This window comes from Myodes glareolus, chromosome X, assembly GCF_982192425.1.
Source record: "Myodes glareolus chromosome X, mMyoGla1.1, whole genome shotgun sequence".
In the NCBI taxonomy this organism is placed as follows: domain Eukaryota; kingdom Metazoa; phylum Chordata; class Mammalia; order Rodentia; family Cricetidae; genus Myodes; species Myodes glareolus.
In genome coordinates, this window is record NC_142053.1 from 109,230,630 (window position 1) to 109,249,960 (window position 19,331).

The window sequence follows — 19,331 nt, forward strand, 5'->3', positions numbered from 1 at the left end:
GAAGAGGTGGCATGTCTGCTCTAGCCCTCAAAACAAAGATAAATCAGACAAGGTTCCTGTTTTCTCTCTCTCTCTCTCTCTCTCTCTCTCTCTCTCTCTCTCTCTCTCCTCCCCCCGTGTGTTTGTCTGAGTGTGTGTAGTAAATGGCTCAGTAAATATTAATTGAGTGAATTAATCAGTAAAGTAGTAAATCAATACATGAAAGAGAGCTCAAAAACCTAGAACGATTCGTTCCAAGTGAGCTCGTTTTGTCCATGCATCTTACTTAAAGTTCACTGTCCTAATAGTAGTCAAGACTGAAGCAATTTATCCATCAAGCAGAAGTGCTGTTATTCAAAGTGGTTTGATTAGTTCTTGTCTAGGCCTAGCCTGGGCCAAAGTGCAGGAACATTTTTTTGGTATGTCAGAAAGACAGCATCAAAGTGAAAGTGAGTCTGAGAGGTTTAAAATGTGTCCAAAATGCTAAAATGACTCTCAGGCAAATGGGGCATTATGATTTTTTTCTTTTCCTTTTAAGCATTGCATAAGAATTCAAAATATTATTACGTGGTTTATCACAGTAAAGATTCATATTATGACAACCTGCATTTGTAGGATCTTTAAAATGACCCCTTCCTCTCTTTTTGTCTGTAACTTATCACACTAGAGGGGATTCAGGAGGAAGGCTCTAATTATAATCCTCCATTAGCTGATGGTTAGTATATTCTAGAACACTATGGGCAAAAGGGTAGGGGTAAAGATATAAAAGGAATTAGGTGATTTCATGAACCTAGTGAAAGGTGCATATAGCAAGTGCATTTCTTAACCTTGAATAAAGTTCATCTGCCAGTGAGCTGAGCTTTTCATTTTTCTTCATTTTATAGATGCACGGCAGATTGGTTAAGGATTCAGATCTTGAATCTATTCCTTCTGGATTTCGAAACTCCCAAAGCAGATGGGCTCTCAGAACATCTTGCCTCTCTCGGCCTTTAGGAAGAGCCACTCGTTTGTCTCTATTGCATGGGGAGTGGAAGGGAAGTGGGGCATGGCAGCTGATTGTCCCTGTAAAGCGTACAGATCGAAAGATGTGAACACTTAGAAAAATCCAGGCGCTTATCATGTGACTAACTTTTGTTTACTGGCTTGCGTTTTTGTTTTATTTCAGAGACAGTAGTGTTCCTGTGTACCCCAGGCTAGCTCCAGGTCCTCCTGCCTGAGACTCTTGAGTGCTGGCATTACAGGTGGGGCCCACCACAGCCAGTTATAGAAGAACTTAGGGAATGGAATCAAAATCCTAGTGCCTTGTCTGCTGTTCTTTCTAAAGGCCGTGTGTGTGTGTGTGTGTGTGTGTGTGTGTGTGTGTGTGTGTGTGTTCTTTTATTTATCCCTACCAGTTTTCATTCATCACCAAATAATGCGGGCATGTCATTATTTTCAGAAGTCAGGGCAAATCTTCCAGGAGTAGGTTTCCTCATTCCATGTACATTCTGGGGGTTGAACTTGGGTCATCAGACTTGTGCGCCAAGCCCTTTTACCAAATACTGAATCTTTTAAATAATGGCCCACATTTAAATAATTTTAAGACTCCTCTAAAGTAATTAAACATAAGAGCCAAAATGGAATTTTATTCATAGAGCTTGAGACATTTTTCTTGCCTAAATCCACATTCGTAAGTTCCCTACATGGTACTTGATATATCACACAGAAACAATGCTACTTTCTCATAGTACAATAAACCTCATATTTAATAAGAATTATTGTCACCACTTAGCTTTTCAGGCCTCACCCTTTTGTCATCCCTGAAATGGGATAATAATACCTTTCCTGTCTAACTTGCAGGGTGATTTCCAGGACTAATGAACAAAAGCATTTAGAAAAATCGAACCTTACAAATGTACAGTATGAGTCATATCCTTATTTAATACCAATAAAAATAATAATCTTTAAAAATGAGCTTGTCTTGAATTCCAATTTCTTGCCTTTCCTCCCACCTCTGTAGAATATTGGGATGAGCAAAAAGATAAAAAGAAAGTGGAAAAAAGAGATGGAAAGCAGAAAAATGGGGGAAGAAAAATACCTCCTTCCTTTCCTCCATTCTTCCTTCCCTCCGTCCTCCTTCCCTCTGTCCCTCCTTCTATCCATCCCTCCTTTCTTTCCTTCCTTCCTTCCTTTCTTTCTTTTGTTTTTTCTTCCTATCATTTACTTAGACTCTTAAGAATCCCTTTCTTTAGTTGTTTAGCCCACAGCTAGAAACATTGCTTCTTTATTGACCATCAAATTCCCCTGCAGAAGGTAAATTAAGATTTGTACTAAATACATCCTATTTAGTGGCTTGAATGATGTTCATAGCTTGAACATTTTCTACACATCAACCGAATGTTTTACAGCCCATATAAATCAGTATGTGACAAAGTGAACACATTGTCTTTCTCCTCAAAACCTTGTCTCAGGGGCATCCCCACTGACCTGGGCTTCAAATTGGACATTTAGTAGATTCTTTTATCCCATCCTACCTGTTTTCAAACATCACCAAACACTCAGTTCTGGTCATTTTTACCTCATATTCAATTCTGAATCCTTTCTCCCCACCCTGTACATGTGTATGTGTGTCCATGTGCACATTTGAATGTATGGAGGCGTATATTGCCGTGTGGTTATATGTGCATCGATGGTGATTGCTCTCTACCCTATTTGTTTAGGGCATATCTTTCCACTGAACCCAGAGCCCAAAGGTATGGCTAATGCAGCTGGCCATCCTGCTCCATTCTGTCTTTGGGTGCTGGAATCACAAGTGCATTGCCATGCCTACTTTAACATTTGAGTCATCACCCCAGCCTCAGCTCTTCATCCGTCCTCTTTCTGCAGAGACCCTCTCTTTCTCGCGCTGGGTTTCCTATTTCCAGTCCTCTTCCACGAGTCACTAGAAGGATCTAACTAAACTGCTCACCAGTCAGGACCATTTTTGACTTCAAATTATTCCATGACTCAACATTCTCAAATTAGGTTCAGAGAAAGCTTCTAGGGATGTCTTAGTTGGAGGGTCAAAGAGATAACCTGTGGATTAGGGTCTCTATTTCCATGGGGAACTAACATTCCATATTTTCTTTCTGCTTCAGAATTCATGGAAGCTATGGCTTTGGGAACCACTTCTTTTCTGTTAGAATTGGAAGTGCAATGAACCATAGAGTGCCCATGACCTATGCCTGCCTGTCAGGCATCATCAGTCTACCTTCTTTTCTCCATGCAGAAGAAAGTCTAAGAGCACTTACCTTCCTTGTACACCCAGACCTGCTTTCTTTCTTTGATGATCTCACTACATTTTGGCCTGAATCATGAAATGAGACTGAACGCTCCCCTTGCCTCGAGGGTTCCTACACAAACTGTACCTTCTCAGGATCTAAGCTACACTCTTCCAGGAATCCTTTACTTGTTCCTTGGGTTGGCTCCTCTCTGACAACCTGCTCTGCATTATGGACTAGTTCAGCTTTGAGACACATTATAAGGCAAAGTGAAAAAGACTCTGGATTCTGATCCTTTCCCTGCTGCTAATCACCCATGCCTCTAAGCAGTCAGATACAGTTCATTCACTGGATCTTTGATTCCCCCACCCCTCACTTTATGGGACATATATTCTGATAGAGGAAACAGTAAATCAAAAGACACCAAAAAGATGCTATGGCATGACGTACAATGTAGAAAAACAGAAAAAGGCTGAGTTCAGTGGCAGAGCATGTGACTGGTATGCTTGTGGTCCTAGGTTTAACCCCATGAAATGACCCCAAAAAAAGCTTGAGAGGGGAATTTTTGTATTTGAATGCCAAGCAGAACTTTCCTGGAAGGCACAACACATCCTATTGAGTATAGGGATCCGTGGATGCAGAAGGGGCTCCAGTTAGTTAACCACTGCAGTTCTCTAGGTCAGAGACAATGGTGGCTTGGGTATATGAGCATGCTTACACAAGGGAAATATGTACGATACGAAAATGTTTAGTTTTTATTGATTTTGTCCTGGTTTGTTTTATTTGATACCAGATCTCCAGAGGTTAGCATAGCTGGCCTGAAACTTGTAATGTAACCAGGTTGGCCTTGAACTTGAGACAAACTCCCTGCCTCTGGCTTCCATGTGCTCCTGAATGTCGGGCTCACAGGCACATGCCACCAATAGATCAAGTGTGGGTCAATTTCAAAAGCAGATTTAAAAGACTGGGTGACTGTTTTGAGGTGCGGTTTAAAGAGAAAATGTCAAAGGTGACGTCTAGGTTTTGAAATGAAGCCTATAGAAAGAATTAGTAGGTGTTAGCAGTCACACACAGTAGGGGTTTCTCTATACTAATTGCTCTACAGACACCTAAAGCTTGAGGCTCACGTTAGATATCAAACATAGAGATGTTTAAGAAGGTCACGAGAGTCCCAGGCCAGAACTGTCACCTATAAATGGTGTTAAACATCACCAACGCCAATGAGATCACCTGAGAAATCAGCACAGACACTGAAACAGAAGGAAATGCAGAAACTCTGCTATCAACGGGTCAACATGATGGGGAAGAGTGAGGTAAGAGTAACAGGGAACATACTGCAAAGGGATAAGCGGCAAGAAATAAAGACAACCAGAACAATATGGTGGCCCCAAAGCTGCATGGCAGAAGTGCTTTCAGAGAGAGGATCTGGTCAGCTGATTCAAGTAGCGTTAGACTCGAGCCTTGGCAGGTGAATATAACACACAGATGTCCATGGTTACGTGTTCAGGAATGGTTTCAACACAGTGTTGAATACAAGAAAACAAATGGGCCAGATTCAGAGCGCAGTGGAAGGAAACAAACCAAACTTCTTAGAGAAGTTTGGCAGTGAAGACCAGCAGAATAAAAGGGTTTAGGTGAAGGAGATGGAAGTTGTTGCTTGCCTCATTTGTTTTCCTATCGCTGTGATAAATAATATGAGCAGAGATAATTTGGGGGAATAAAGGGTTTGTTTCAGCTAACTTGTCAAGGTCATAGTCCATAACTGAGGAAAGTCAGGGCAGGATGGCAAGGCAGGAACCTGAGGAGAGGAACTGAGGAGAGGAGTGAAGGCATGGATCACTCAGTATGGTATATGTTCAGCTAGCAAATTAGTACCACCTGCCCAGGATGGCAATGTCCAAAGTGAGTTGGGCCCTCCCACATCTCTAGGCAATCCCTCCTTCATCCCAGATTACTCATGATTGTGTCAAGTGGGCAATAAAATCTAACCAGAATGCCTAGCAAACATAGAACCTCTGGGTTCAATTTCAAGCATTGTATAAACTGGTTGTGATGACTCATATCTGGAGACGTAGGTACATAAGCAATCCAAGGTCATCCTTGTTTCTATACCAAGTTTATGGCCAACCTGGGATACATGAATCCTTGTCCAAAACAAGCAAACAAGACTACATAAAGCACTGAATGTTTGAATGGAAATGGTCCAGCATTTTAGGGAACAGTACAGACAAGGGAGAAAGAGAAAGTGCCTGTTGAGGGCCTTGAGCAGGCCATGGAGTCAAGAATCACACCCTGGAAGGTTGATGTGTCAACGGTTGGCAAGGAGCAGAAGGATGTCAAAGCACTTGGGCACAGAAGTATAGAAGAACCCTCGCAGTTTCTAAGCTTAGCATGATTAAGTGACTTGGTTGTAAAATGCCATGCAGCAGCGAGTTTGCTCACTGCCTTCTCCATCCTATCTATCCTCCGATCCTGTTTAGTACATTTGTTGAACAGGGCTGAACATACACTACTTCCTTGTTCCATTCCTTCTCTGTGCTCAATACCCCCTCTGTGTCACACCTGTATGATTAAATCTGGCATTGAAGTTCCTTTTGTGACACCCCCCCCTCCCCGCACTCAGTTCACCAATGAGTGCAGTACAGGGCAACTTAGAAATGCTTCCTTTCTGCTTTGTGCTAAAAAGTCCTCCTACAGCGCTTCATTCCACAGCCAGACCAGGCAGCTCTTCTGGCATATATACCCTGTTGGACCTTACCTATGTTCCCTGTAAAGTCACCGAATCTCACTTCATTCATCAGCATGCTCGTCTCCACTTTCATTAATGTTGTTATTGTTATTACTTTGAATGTTTACAATTTTTTTAACATTTTTAGATTATTTTATGTATGTGAGTGTTCTGTCTGTCTGCACGTTGATGCTTGTTATTGGTACTCGTTGCCTTAAGAAATCAGAGGAGGGCTTCAGATCCCCACAAACTGGTGTTTATGAATGGTTGTGAGCCACTATGTGGGTTCTAGGAATTAAACCAGGCCTTCTTTGCAATCAACCAGTGGTCTTAATCCCTGAGGCATTTCTCCAGACTTAATACTCGGTTTTGCTATGACATTTTCATATGTATGTATATATATATATATATATATATATATATATATATATATATATATATATGTCTTTATTCTAATTAATTGCTCCATTGCTCACTCTATATTCTCTTGTTGATCCATTGATCCTTTCTTTCCCCAAATAGGTCTTCCTTCTGCTTTTATGTCCCATATATTACATTACCTTCTCTTTATCCCCTACCCTTAGACTTCTCCCTCGTTGTCCCATCTCTCCTTTCATGTCCCCCCATATACTTACCTGTACATATAACTTTAAACCTCAGTTATGAATACAATAGAAAACATGATGGTATATTTTAAATCCGGCTTATATTACTTAATGTAGTTATTTTCATCTCCGTCCCTTATCCTGAAGATGTCAAAATTTTGTTCTTTTGAAAGGTAAATAAAATTGTGTATATACATTAAGTATGTATATAAATGTACCATATTTTATGTGTCCAGTCATCTATTTGATTAATATAATACTCTTCTTAAAAAATTAATAATTTTGATTTTATGTGTGAGTATGTGCCTGTATATTTGTGTACTGTGTGAATGTAGGGCCCCAAAGCACCAGAAGAGGGCAGCAGATACCCCTGAAACTGGAGTTACAGATGATCATGAGCTGCCATGTAAGTGCTTGAAACTGAACCCAGGTTCTCTGCATAGAGTAGCAAATGCACTTAACTACAGAATCATCTTTCTATTCCTTCCCTCCACACATCTAGTTTTTGAGATTTAAATATCTATTTTATTTTTGTTGTTTTAGATTTACTTAATATGTTTTGTCTGGATATATGTATTTCATAATGTTTAGTGCCTCATACCAGAGCAGGTCAGAAGAGACGTTGGATCCTGTCTTACTTGGAGTTTCTATTGCTCTAAAAAACACAAAAAACAAAAACAACTGGGTAAGAACAGATTTTATTTCATGTTATACTTCCAGGTAACAGTCTATAACTGAGGAAAGTCAGGGCAAAATTTCAAGCAGGGCAGAAACCTGGAAACAGAAGCCATGGAGGAATACTGCTTACTGGCTTGCTCCTCATGGTTGCATATCCTGCTTTCTTTCTTCTTGCTTAGATCTTATTTATTTTATTTCATGTCTATGGTGTTTTGTCCGCATGGATGTCTGTGCACCATGTGCATGCAGTGCCCTTGGAGGCTAGAAAAGGTCTTGAGATTCCCTGGAACTGGGGTTATAGGCAGTTGTGAGCCATTGTGTGGGTGCTGGAAATAGAACCTGTGTCCTTTGGAAGAGCATCCACTTATACTCTTCCAAACTATTGAACCATCTTTTCAGCACCCTCAATCTGTTTTCTTATAAAACTGAGGATCACATGCCGAGGATTATTAGCATATACAGTGGACTGGGCCTTTCCACATTAATCAAGAAAATGCTCACCAACTTGCCTATAAGCCAATCTTATGGAGTCATTTTTTTTTTAGTTGACAGTCTCTCATCTCAAATGACTCTAGCTTGTATCAAGTTGATAGAGAACTAACTAACACAGATCCGCTAGCCCTGCAGTTGATAGTTGTGAGCACTCTATGGGTACTTGCAACTGAACCTAGATCTTCTGCAAGGGCTAGAGGTGCTCTTAAGGCACTCAGACACCGCTCCAGCATCTTTTTTAAAACTTTATTTGTAATTGTTTCAAATAATATGTATAGGCACGGTATGTGCTGTAGTATAAAAAATAAAAACCCAGAACCAGATAATGGGGCTCAGTCTGAAGATGGGAAAACAAAGCAGTCAGTCCCTGGCTCTTACCTCTACCTCAGACAAAAAATGGGTGAGATCCTGACTCCACCAATCCTGAAGACTCCACACTCCACACTTCACTGTGTGACTTTTCTTCTCCCTTATACTTCTACTCTTTCCACCTCCCTACTGCTGGGATTAAAGGTGTGCGATCCCAATTGCTGGTATCACCTTTGTGTGAGTTCTGTTTCTCTTTTAGACATATTCAATCTTGTGCAGCCCAGGGTGGCCTTGAACTAATGGAGAGCCACCTATCTGTCTCTGGAGTCTTGGGATTAAAGGTGTGTACTACCACTCCCTGGCCTGCGTGGCTGCTAGTGTGGCTGCTTTGCCCTCTGATCTTCAGGCAAGCTTTATTTATTAAAAACAAATAATATAGCACTATTATGCGCATGTGAATGCTGGTGCCGCAGGAGGTTAGATGTGTCAGATCCCCACGGAACTATAGTTACAAGTCGTGTCAGCTGCCTGATGTATGGGGGTTGGGAATCAGTCCTCTGGAAAAGCAATGCATACTTGTAGCCATTGAAACTTCTCTCCATCTATCTATCTATCTGTCTGTCTGTCTGTCTGTCTGTCTATCTATCTATCTATCTATTGAGAGAAATGATTGATTCTGACCACAGTTCAAGAGTACAATCCATCATAGTAGAGACGTCAAAGATGCAGAAGCTTGAAGCAGATGTTCACATCTCATCTACAATGAGGGAGTAGAGAACAATGAATGCCTAGGCTCCATTCACTTTCTCCATTTTCCCATTATTTTTTTTCTTTATTTATAATATGTTCTTGTCTCACATAATATATTCAGATATTCCCCCTCCTTCTATATTTCCAAGTTCCTCCCCACTTCTCCTCCCATTCAGATTCACCCCCTTTCTGTCTCTCATTAGAAAAGAACATGTTTCTAATATTAATAATATTAAATTATGTTTGCTTGTTTCTTTGTTTCTCTTTCTATGTTGCTCCAGATGTTCCAGAACTTACTATGTAGACCAGGCTTCCCTTGAACTCACAGAAATCCACCAGTCTCTGTCTCCAGAGCGCCAGATTAAAGATGGTTTTTGCTACCTGTTCTTTTCAAAATTTTAAATCACGGCACTTTTTTTAGATTAAAAATATATGTTTATGAGTATTTTGCCAGCATCCTTGTCTGTGTACCATGTGCGTTCAGTGCCTATGAGGGTCAGAAAAGGGTGTTGGATCTCCTGGGTCTGCAGTTCACAGACAGTTGTGACTTGACATGTGGGTTCTGGCAATTGAGCCTGGGTTCTCTGGAAGAGCAGCCAGTGTTCTTAATTGCTGAGCCATCTCTCCGTTCCCCAAACACAGTAGTCTGAAGACAAACATACTGACCGTCTTCTGAGTTTTCAAGCATACCACAGCTGTTCTTGCCTCGGGGCCTCTGTGCTTGTTCTGTCCTCGTTCCTTCTATGTGGTATGCTCTCTTCATCCTGAACCTTGAGTTAGAGCGGATTCCTGTTCATCCTGTCTCTGGTTCAATGTCGCCTCCTTAAAGAAGTCCTCTCTAACTACTATATCTTAAGTACTGCATGCTCAGTCTCTTCTAATAAAAGTCACTCTAGTTCTTTGCATATCACCATTGTCTATTTTCTTACTTTAAGTCACTTCTTATTTCTTTTTTCTTCTCCTCCTTTTCCTCCTCCTCTTCTTCTCATTGCCTATTTTCTCTGCATCTTAGTTACTTTTCTATTACTGTGATGAGAGACATCATAACCAAGGCAACTTCGAAGATAAAAACCTTCATTTGGGGGTTGTTTACAGTTTCAGAGGATGAGCCATCATGGTGGAGGAAAGTGGTATCAGGCAGGCAGACGTGGCACTGGAGCCATAGCTGAGATCTTTCATCCCAATCAGCAAGTTGGAGGCAGGGCGGATGAGATTGGGCTTTGTCTTAAATCTTGAAACCTCAAAGTCAGTAACACACCTTCTCCAGCAAGACCACATGGAATTCTTCCCAAAACAGTCCCAGCAGCTAGAGACCAAGCATCCAAATCCAGCTAGGGGAGTAATTTTTATTCTCATTCAAACTGCCACAAGCCACACCCTCTATGAGCTGGAGATGCGAGTAGAATCTTCTATCATTGCCTAGAACAATCTGTGAAGGATGAGAGAATTTCCACAAAATTTTGGAAAGTTTGCTTTTATTTACTCACTACTGTCATAAGGAGAAAACCCCTCAACCTCGCCCTATGTAGAATATCTTGCCCCATAGTGGACTCCCAGAAATAAGATAGGCAAGAACTTCCTTTCTTTTGAACATAAAATATAAAATGATCCAGGGCCTCAGTGACTGGCCTCACCACTGGGCATTGTATTTTTAGGCAATGACTTCCATCTTGGGTCAATTGCTGTACAACTCCCTGCTCAACTTTATAGTTGTGCACTTAAAGGAAAAACTTTTCTTAACAGTACTGTCCAGGGTCAATATGCCTGGTGAAATCCTTCTGGAGTGATCAGCCGTGTACCTCAATTCCCATGGAACCTAATTTCAAGTCATTTTAGTGAGGTAGGATTGTATTATTATTTAGATTTTAGACATGGGGAAACTGAGTCTCAGATGATTTAAGGAACTTACACTGAATCTGATCACTGAATTGCTTATGTATTCAGCAGAGTTTGACTGTACATCTGTTTGTCAGAATGTCTGTTGATTGTAAGTAAAGCAAATTAAACAGTGATTTTCACAAGCCTGAGAAATAGTTTCTGATGTGTAACTCTGCAAGGTCTAGAAGGACCTTTGAGATTATTCAGGCTGGAGCTGAATCTTCAGAAAATCACAGAGGTTCTCAAGATTCAACTCTGGGGCTTTTTGTTTGCTTTCGGCAGATCTGTTTCATGCTAGACAAAGAAATCTCTCCCGGATTCTCTGCTGCACACATCTGGCACAGAGAGAGGAATGGGACTGAGAAACCAGCCACTCAGATCTCATCCTGGCTGCCAGGCTGGCTCAGAGGTATAAACTGGCTGTGTTAGCATGTTTCAGGGGAGTTAAGAAACAAAGGTGTGAGGAGGGAGCCCCCTTTGCTTTAGAAAATGCTATCAACCCATTAGAAAACATACCAGACAATTACTCTATTGGAGGAGAATAAAGGCCTGGAAGAGCCAGTCATTTCCCCTGGTACTGTTTTGCTGTGGAGAGAAGGCATCTGTACCATTCATAATTGTAGTGCAGAAATTGGCACAGCAAGAAACCCCAATGCCAGCTGTTCCAGGTAGACCAGATGTCTTGAGGAGAGGCTTTCTCTAGAAGTACATGAAATGCCTATTTCCTGTCACATTCACTGATGAATAAACAGCTATGTGGTATCTGGAATAGATTTTTAGTTCAAAACTTGGGGGTTGAACCTAGGAACTTATACATGCTAAGTAGGTGTTCTACCCCTAAGCTATACCACTAAACCATACACTATTTCTTCTTAATTGGATACTCTTTTTAAAAACCTTTTCCATAGGTTCTGTTACCACAATCAACAACTGTTCTCTTTTGAAACAGGACCTCATGTATTCCAAGCTGAACCCAAACTCTCCATGTAGTTGAGGATGAATTTGAATCCCAAATTCCCTTTCCTCCACCTTCTAAGTGCATTCTGGAGTTCAAGTCAGGCACCGCTATGCCTGGTTTATTCTGTCCTGGCAATGGAAGATGGGGCCTTTTGCATGCTAGGCAAGTACTCTACCAACTGAGCTACATCCTCAGCCCAGGGAATACCTTTCCAAGCACATTCTCCAAAGGGTTTGCTTGATTTCCCCCTTCTCCCAGCCCAGGGTTGGTCTGCTGCCAATAGATGTTAAGCTGATTCTCTGCTACCAGATGTTAGAACATGGATGAGGGAAGATGTCAGTCTCCACTTTATTGGGGGAAGTGTTAGAAGAGATGAAAGGGAAAAACTGGAGAAGATGAGAGGGCCATCACCACTATCAATAGTAATCCCGAAAGAGGACAGAATGTGTAAGGGGAAGGACAGTGGCTTAGAGATATATAAACATCAGCCATGATGTCACAGAGGCAACAGTACTTGCCTGGGATATTTGACTTGGCTGTGAATTTGAAAAAGCATGTAGTTTATTCAGCATTACTTATTAAGGTCCTTCTATATCTAGGTAACTGTTCTAGGCATTAGGATCTAGCAGTGAAAACCAAAACCCAAACAAAGCCAAAGAGAAATCTCTGCCCTTGTGCAGCATTCATACCAATGGAAGATTCAGAAAGCACCAATGAGAAAAAGAAATTATATAATATACCAGCAGGTGATAAGTGCATCAGCAACAGGAAAAAAAAAACCCTCAAACAATGACAAGGACAAGCTTATGGGTACTGACCAGAGTATGGGGGCCTTGCGTTACTAGAGGTTTCTGTGGAAGTAGTATTCATGTGCAGAGTTGACAGAGTGAGCAGCCAAACATACAGATATCTGATGGAAGAATATCCCAGGCTCAGGGAATGACCACAGCAAAAGGGAGTAACTTATGGTGAAAACCTAAGGTTGAGATGTAAGTTTGGGGAATAGCAAGAACACCAGTATTACTAGAACCAAATGAGTGGGTGGGAGGAGGGAAGGAGGGAGAGAGAGCTGTGAAGAGAAGTTCTGGAATATAGCGGGTTCCCAGCATTTAGGGATTTGTTGATTTTTGTTGGGCAGAGACTTTCACTTAAAGAAGAATAGAGAGAACTCTTGAGCAGTTTCATTCAGATATGGAACCTTTTCGGACCCATGGTGTTTTACTTCATATTTTGTGTTTTTTCTTTGAATGTGTGTGTGTGTGTGTGTGTGTATGTGTGTGTTTCTAATCTATGTTTGCGAATAGACTGGCATAAAAAAGGATTTCTCTGTTTTTAGCATGTTGCCTTTTATGATGACTTGCTACGAGACTCAAATGCACATGCACCTTAAAAATTATAAAGCAAACTTAAACTATAATTATTTTATGCAAGCAATAGGGTGTTCAAATGCCAATGTCTTCCTTGCATCCTGATCTCCAGAAGTTACAAAATTTACATTAAACTAGGCTGCCCATAAGATGCTAAAGGAAAATTGCCCTGCCTACTCGAAAGAAAATCTGTAATTTATGTCTGAGTTTTATTTCATCTAGATTGTGCAGATTGCTACTGATTTTATGTTTAATTTGGAGAGAAATGCCTTAAAAATAACGTGGAAGTACTGGGTCTGAATACTGAAGACTTTAAATATAACAGCAGAAGCAGAAGTCTGGGAAGTTTAAACCTATTTCCTCTTCCTTAATCCCTTGGAGAGAGAGAGGCGCACTGGCTAGCTAGAGCCTCCAAGCCAGAGCCTCCAATCTTTCGCTGGAGGCATTGGCTCTTTGCGGTGGCCCTGTCGCCAGGTGAAAGCTGTTTGCGGGTGGGAGTACGCACCCTAGTGAGGCCGGCTGACCTTCACAGACTCTGGGGAGAAACTGTGAAGGGTCTGGGAGACGACTCCTTCAGACTCCAAGAGAAAGAAGAAAAAAGGGGTAGCCCAGAAAGAAGCCTGAGCCTCCAAGAAGGATAACAGTGAGTTACGGAACAGGCGTGATGATCCAAGGTAATTATGTAAAAGAGAAGCAAGCCTAGGAGTTCTAAATGGCTGCAACTTGGAGTTTACTCTGTCTAAGGTGAGTGCTTAGTGTTCGCGTTCCTTTTTCTCTGCCAAGGTTTCTCTCCCCCTCGCCTTTCTGGCTTTTGCCCACCCTCAATTTGAAAAGGCAGCTTGCTCCGCCCGCCAGACCCCACTTGCAACCCTTCTCTTCCCTGTCATCCTCAGCCCCTCCTAATTAGCCCTGTACCCCGCCCCCACCCAGCTCCTGGGACCCTGAGTTCTCTTCTCCTCTAGTAAGGAGCAGCTGTGTTTATCCCCGCACCCCGCAAATGCATCCTGTGCTTATTTCACCGACGCTGCCGCGGTGCTGCTGTCCAAAGAACACACCTTTCCAACCAGCCCAGCAGCCACGTCTCGCTTCAGTGGTTCAGGGAAAGCAGAGAAAACTCTTGAGCTCTCCAAATCGACCCCACTCCACTGGGCATCTTTCTTCCCTTCCCTTTGACAAACGATCCCATCTCGATAATGCTCGTTCCGTTCCGATCCCCAGTTCTGTTTACGGAAGCCTAGGGCCGCCTGGGGTTGCATTGCTCTCCCTACGGTTTTTGGAGACTGGAGGTGGTGTTTTACAGTCCTGCAGCACACTAAGGACTGTTGGAGCAGATCTGAAGGATCTGGAGGCTCCGGAGCGGGTGACAGGGGAGTGCCCCCTCCCCCTGGTCTAGTGGGGGTAGGGAAAAGAGAAAGGGACTAGGCTTGGGGAAGGAGGCAGGGAGGCAGCTGCAGTACTGCGAGGGGTGCGTGCGCCTGTGCCAAGCTTGCCCGCCGCCTCCTGGTTCAGTCTGCGATCTTCGGTGCGGTGCGTGGGACACAGGGAAGCAGGAGCGGAGCCCCTCGCCCTGGCCTCTGGTCCTCTGGGCGCCTGGCGGTCCTCGGGGCCAGAGCTCTTGGGGCGGGGCGCAGGACCCGGGCCGTGCTCTCCGCCCCCGCTGCTTGCGCCCAGCCTGGCTCCCTCTCCATTGAGTTTTCCCGAAGCGGGCGCCCATCAATGGTCCTGCTTGGGGATGCACACGCAGCTCACGGCCGGAGGGGGGTAGCAGCCGCCGCCTCCAGGTACTGGCCCTCCTGGGTCTCCGCCACCACCCGCTGCCGCCGCTCAAGCCCCAGGCGCACTGAGGTCCTGACCATGGGGCTGCTGAGGCTGCGTTTGCTGGCGTGAGAAGGGGCAACAGAGCTGCCAGGCTCTGGGGTCCCCAGCTGTCTGCATGGATGTCTTCAGCTTTGTGAAGATTGCAAAGCCCTCCAGGTAGGGACCGCGCGGGTTTTCTTTGCACCTAGGGCCGCCGCGGAAACTTGGTGCTTTATTTTTCTGGGATCTGGAAAGAGCAAAAGCTTAAAAGAGCAGCCGGGTTTAAGGTAGAACCAGAACCAGAGGACCAGAGGTTGCTGCTTTCAACTTATTTCTCCCTTTTTGAAGGGGTTTTATAGCCACAAGCATAGAGAACACACACACACACACACACACACACACACACACACACACACACACACACACGATATTCAGGGCAGCTTGTTTTCCGTTAGGAAAAACCCCAGTGGTGCTTAGGGGTCACAGTATATGTTATATGTTAAGGGCCAAGAGAAGATGGTTGTAATTGATTTTGCTAAGGAAAGCCAAAAGTACTTGGGTACTTGGTTTCCAAGCAGCAAACACCCAAAGTGTCCCCCTATTTTCCACCTCTAAATTAGACCTCCATGCTCTGGAAAAGTCAGTTTGAAGGTTGACCTGGATGTCTCCAGCAGCGACCCAGGTGGCAAAGTCATGGAGGTAGAAGAGAAGAATTCAGCCATTCTTTAAGTAAAGGTGGAAATCTAAAGCCTTGAAGATTTAGAAATGGGCTTATAAGTAGCTGTTAGTATTGGAGACAAATCATCGCATCAGGCTGATTTTTCCAGCAGTGCTGGTGGGAGAGTAGTTAGTAACACTGCCATGTTGGGGCCACCGAAGTAGCATCTAGTCTGAATATTCTTCTATCTCCTGCCCTGCTGTCTTCCAAAGCCTTCATTGAAACCAACAAGTCGTGTCTTGTGCTTGGGGCAATAATTGGGAGAGCTGGGTAGGAGAGGTGTTGGAAAACCAAGCCTTCTCACTTCCTTGCAAGCCTGTGGCAGAGGTATCCCTCTGTCCTGGAGATCTGAGGAAGTAGACCCTAGCACATAGGGACTTTTAAATTTCAGTATGGAGAGTAGCATCCTATGTTTTCCTTTATTTTTTTTCAGATAAGAGTAAAATGTATTGATTGTGTAAAGCAAGGATGAACAGCCTCAAAAACCTGAGACAGAAAAATGTATTGACTTGGTTTTGTCCAGTTCTACTTGAGGCACTCATAGCCCTTTGGTTTAGATATTTCCAAAAAAATCACAGTTCTTTGTTTTCCCTGCCCATCCCCATATGCCCTCAACCACATGGGTCAGTCTTCATGTCAGACATTAATTTCTCAAGGGAAAGGATCCCCATGCAACTTACTCTGGGTAGATTGGAGATACTGGGATGCTAGAGAAATACGTATCTTAGAGACACCCATGAGAGGTCCCTGCACATTAGAAGACAGATGTGTGAAGTAGTCAACGACTGTAATGTGACAAATTATTTCGTTTCATGCTGATATTTCAGAGGATCATGGCTTCACACCACTGTCCTATTAACTGCCTGCATACTTCTGTCTCTGTCTGGATAATAGACAACTATCAAATACGAATCATGTTCAGGAAAGAGCTAAGGGCCAATTCTGGGATGATGTGGTGCCTGCCCTCTGTATGATAGATGAAAACGAGACTGGAGGACAGAAAAGTTCAGGGGAGAGCCTGAGTGGACTAAAGTAGCAGAATTTTGGGTGGACTCGTGTGAAAACCAGCAGGGGTCACAAAGCACCTTGATACTCCATTGTAGTCCTTAAACTTTGGATCCCTGGGGAAATCGGTAATGCATGTCAACAAAAAGATGAATTGTATCTTGTTTTGCCAGATTCTAGTATACTTTGTGTTTTCCACAAGTCACGCATGTCAGAGGTTTTATAAAAATCCAGGCTAGGCTGTGTGTGTGTGTGTGTGTGTGTGTGTGTGTGTGTGTGTGTGTGTGTGTATGGGGGCAGAGATTAGAATCTATTTTTAAAGAAGAGTTTAAAATTCAGTAAATGAGTATGAATTTTACTTTCTGTCCTTATGTCGTTCTCTGGAATGTTTGTTCTAAAGGGAGAAAGTGCTTATGTTCTGAACCAATGTGCCCACTGAGAAACCTTACAGCCTACTAGAGTACCTCTTTTGCTTAGTTTGAGTTCCAGGATGGCCCTCAAGCTGGAACAGTGATGGCTTTAGCGGGTCTTCAGCTGTTTGCTTCTGCCCTTGAAAGAAGAGGTGTGTGTGTGTGTGTGTGTGTGTGTGTGTGTGTGTGTGTGTACGCGCTTTAAACACTGTTAGAAAAATCAGGTATAAAAGTGCTTACATGGCAGGATTTCCCTGATTTCAGGGTGAATAATCTTCCTAAAGGATTTAACTTTGATCAGCGTGGTGGCGTGAATGCTTCAATTCTCCCGACTTACAGACAAATACACGCAGTTGCCCTAGGTTTGGTTCTTAGCCTTGTCTTTGGTTCTTAGGAACTTCAGTTTTTAAAATGTTGATTCAGAAAGCAGCTGGTGTCACAGATATTTGCCAAGTGTCCGATCTGTGAGTAAAGACAGTGATCATTAAAGAGCATTCCAAGAGAATATTAATCTACGCTGAAATCAATAAGCCAAGTGCTTTGAATTTCCGAGGAGCCTACATTTAACTATTTATCTGCTGACTTGGTGCCCTTTTAATCACATGAAAAGTCAGAGTTCTAATTGCCCCTCAAGAACCCAGTACCATCTTATCATTGCCACTTAAATACTGCCAAGCTAGATTAGCTTGCAAGTGGTGGTGACCCTTTAAGCCATCTGTGTGAGTTAGGGCCCTTGATTGCATTCATTGTGTGTGACACATTGTGTCATGGTTCTGTCCGAAGATGTTTTCTGTATTCTAATTTTCTGGTTATTAAACATCTTGATAGTTTATATGCAGTTTTGACTTTACTGTTTCCTTGGTAACAGTTATATATCATTTTTTCATCCTTGTAGATGAGAGCATTACAGATGATTGCTTTATAACCCAGGAAGAGTATAAAAATAAGCATACATTTTTATTGTTACTGCTCTTGGTGTTGACTGTCTCATTTGTAAAGCAGATGCACTGTCGCAAATGTTTATAGAAGAACACAGTTCAGAAGAAAAACATATGATTATGCTGCTTTTGCCTGGGGGAGGTGAGTTGAAACCCCCAAATCATAGGGGCTTTATTAAACTGAGCAATATGTTCATGAATTGAGTGGCAAACTTTATTTCAATTTGCTCGTGAGGTCCCAAGAGTTGATGTAAAGATTCTCCATTATGGCAGTAAGAAAAATTCATAGCAAGCTGCATTTTACATTTTCAAATTGTTTCATGGATTATTTTGCTTTGCCATTATTATTATTGTTGTATATAGCAGTGACTAAAATGTGTGATAGTAAAGTGTTAATTTTGTTGCAAGTACCTTAACTTTTGAAGAAGAGTGAAATATTTTCCTTTATAATTTTCATAGATTTTGGTAGAAAAACCTACTTAGATACAATGAAGCTTGCCTTGTTTTTCTTTTACATTATCCAGAATTAATCACTTCCTGGGAAAGAGGGAAGTTAAAGAAGGAGACAAAGAGTAGAGCCTTCTAGACCTCTCTAACCTCTCCCCTCCCCCGAGTAATTTTGGCATTGGCATCGATAATAGGGAGCTCTAGAGACTAGCAGTGAAAGACCCCAAAGACTCGGGATTTGAATTTTATTAAAGATGCTACTTGCTCATCTTCTGAGTCCTTTCTGGTTCTGCTGACTTCTATGGCTGTCAGGAGGCAAAATGATGAAGAGTTTCATAACAGAACTAGATTCCTGTTTTAGGAATATTTAACTTTAGTTTCTCAGGGGCTGCTAGTCAGTCAGCTTTAGGGGGAAAGCACCTAGCTCATGCTCCCTGCCATTTCAGTCCTCCCTCTCTCCCTCTCTCCTTCTCTCTCCTTCTTCCCCTCTCTCCTTTCCTCCTTCCCTTCCTCTCTCCTTCCTTCCCTTTCTCCATCTCTCCCTTCCTCCTAGCCTTCCTCCCTCCCTCCCTCTACTTTTCTCCCTCACTCCCTCTCTCTCTATCCTTCTTCCCCCTCCCTCCCTCCCCCCTTTCTTACAGAGACTGTAGTGGTGGAAAAACTTGTGATTTAAAGGCCTGTCCTGAAAATACTTGCTTTTTGCTTATAGCTCTTGCGGCTAATTAGTTGTTCTCTCTCCTTTACACAGACACACAGAGACATACAGATAACACACACACACACACACACACGTGTGCGCACATACACATGCATACACTCACAGTTTGCCATAGTAGTTTAGCATTATTGATGAATAAGCAATGGATCTGTATGCTGTTTTTGCTTTTGCTTTCTTTTTCTTTTCCTACTGTGCTGGGGATAGAATGTAAGATTGCACATGCTCCTACTGAGTAATAGTCCTAGCCTCTAGAAATGTATAATCTTTAAGGAACCATCTTGAAAACACTGATTTCTGCTTTTAACATAATAAAAA

At 42.6% G+C, this 19,331-nt stretch overlaps 1 protein-coding gene across 5 annotated transcripts in view; it reads left to right on the forward strand.

Moving 5' to 3' along the window:
• The window catches only part of Frmpd4 (FERM and PDZ domain containing 4), a 930,349-nt gene that overhangs the window by 298,985 nt on the left and 612,033 nt on the right, over nucleotides 1-19,331 (forward strand). For 2 of the 5 annotated variants that reach the window (XM_085684902.2, XM_085684899.2), the window contains exon 1: nucleotides 14,093-14,957. The exons of 2 other annotated variants lie outside the window; for them this stretch is intronic. Coding sequence is in view for 2 of the 3 variants with exons in the window: in XM_085684899.2 (XP_085541025.1) it covers nucleotides 14,917-14,957 (41 nt within the window). In the remaining variant the exon portion in view is untranslated. Of the gene's footprint in view, nucleotides 1-13,409; nucleotides 13,728-14,092; nucleotides 14,958-19,331 lie in introns of those variants that run through there. One more of the 5 variants, XM_085684900.2, reaches the window with a different exon arrangement.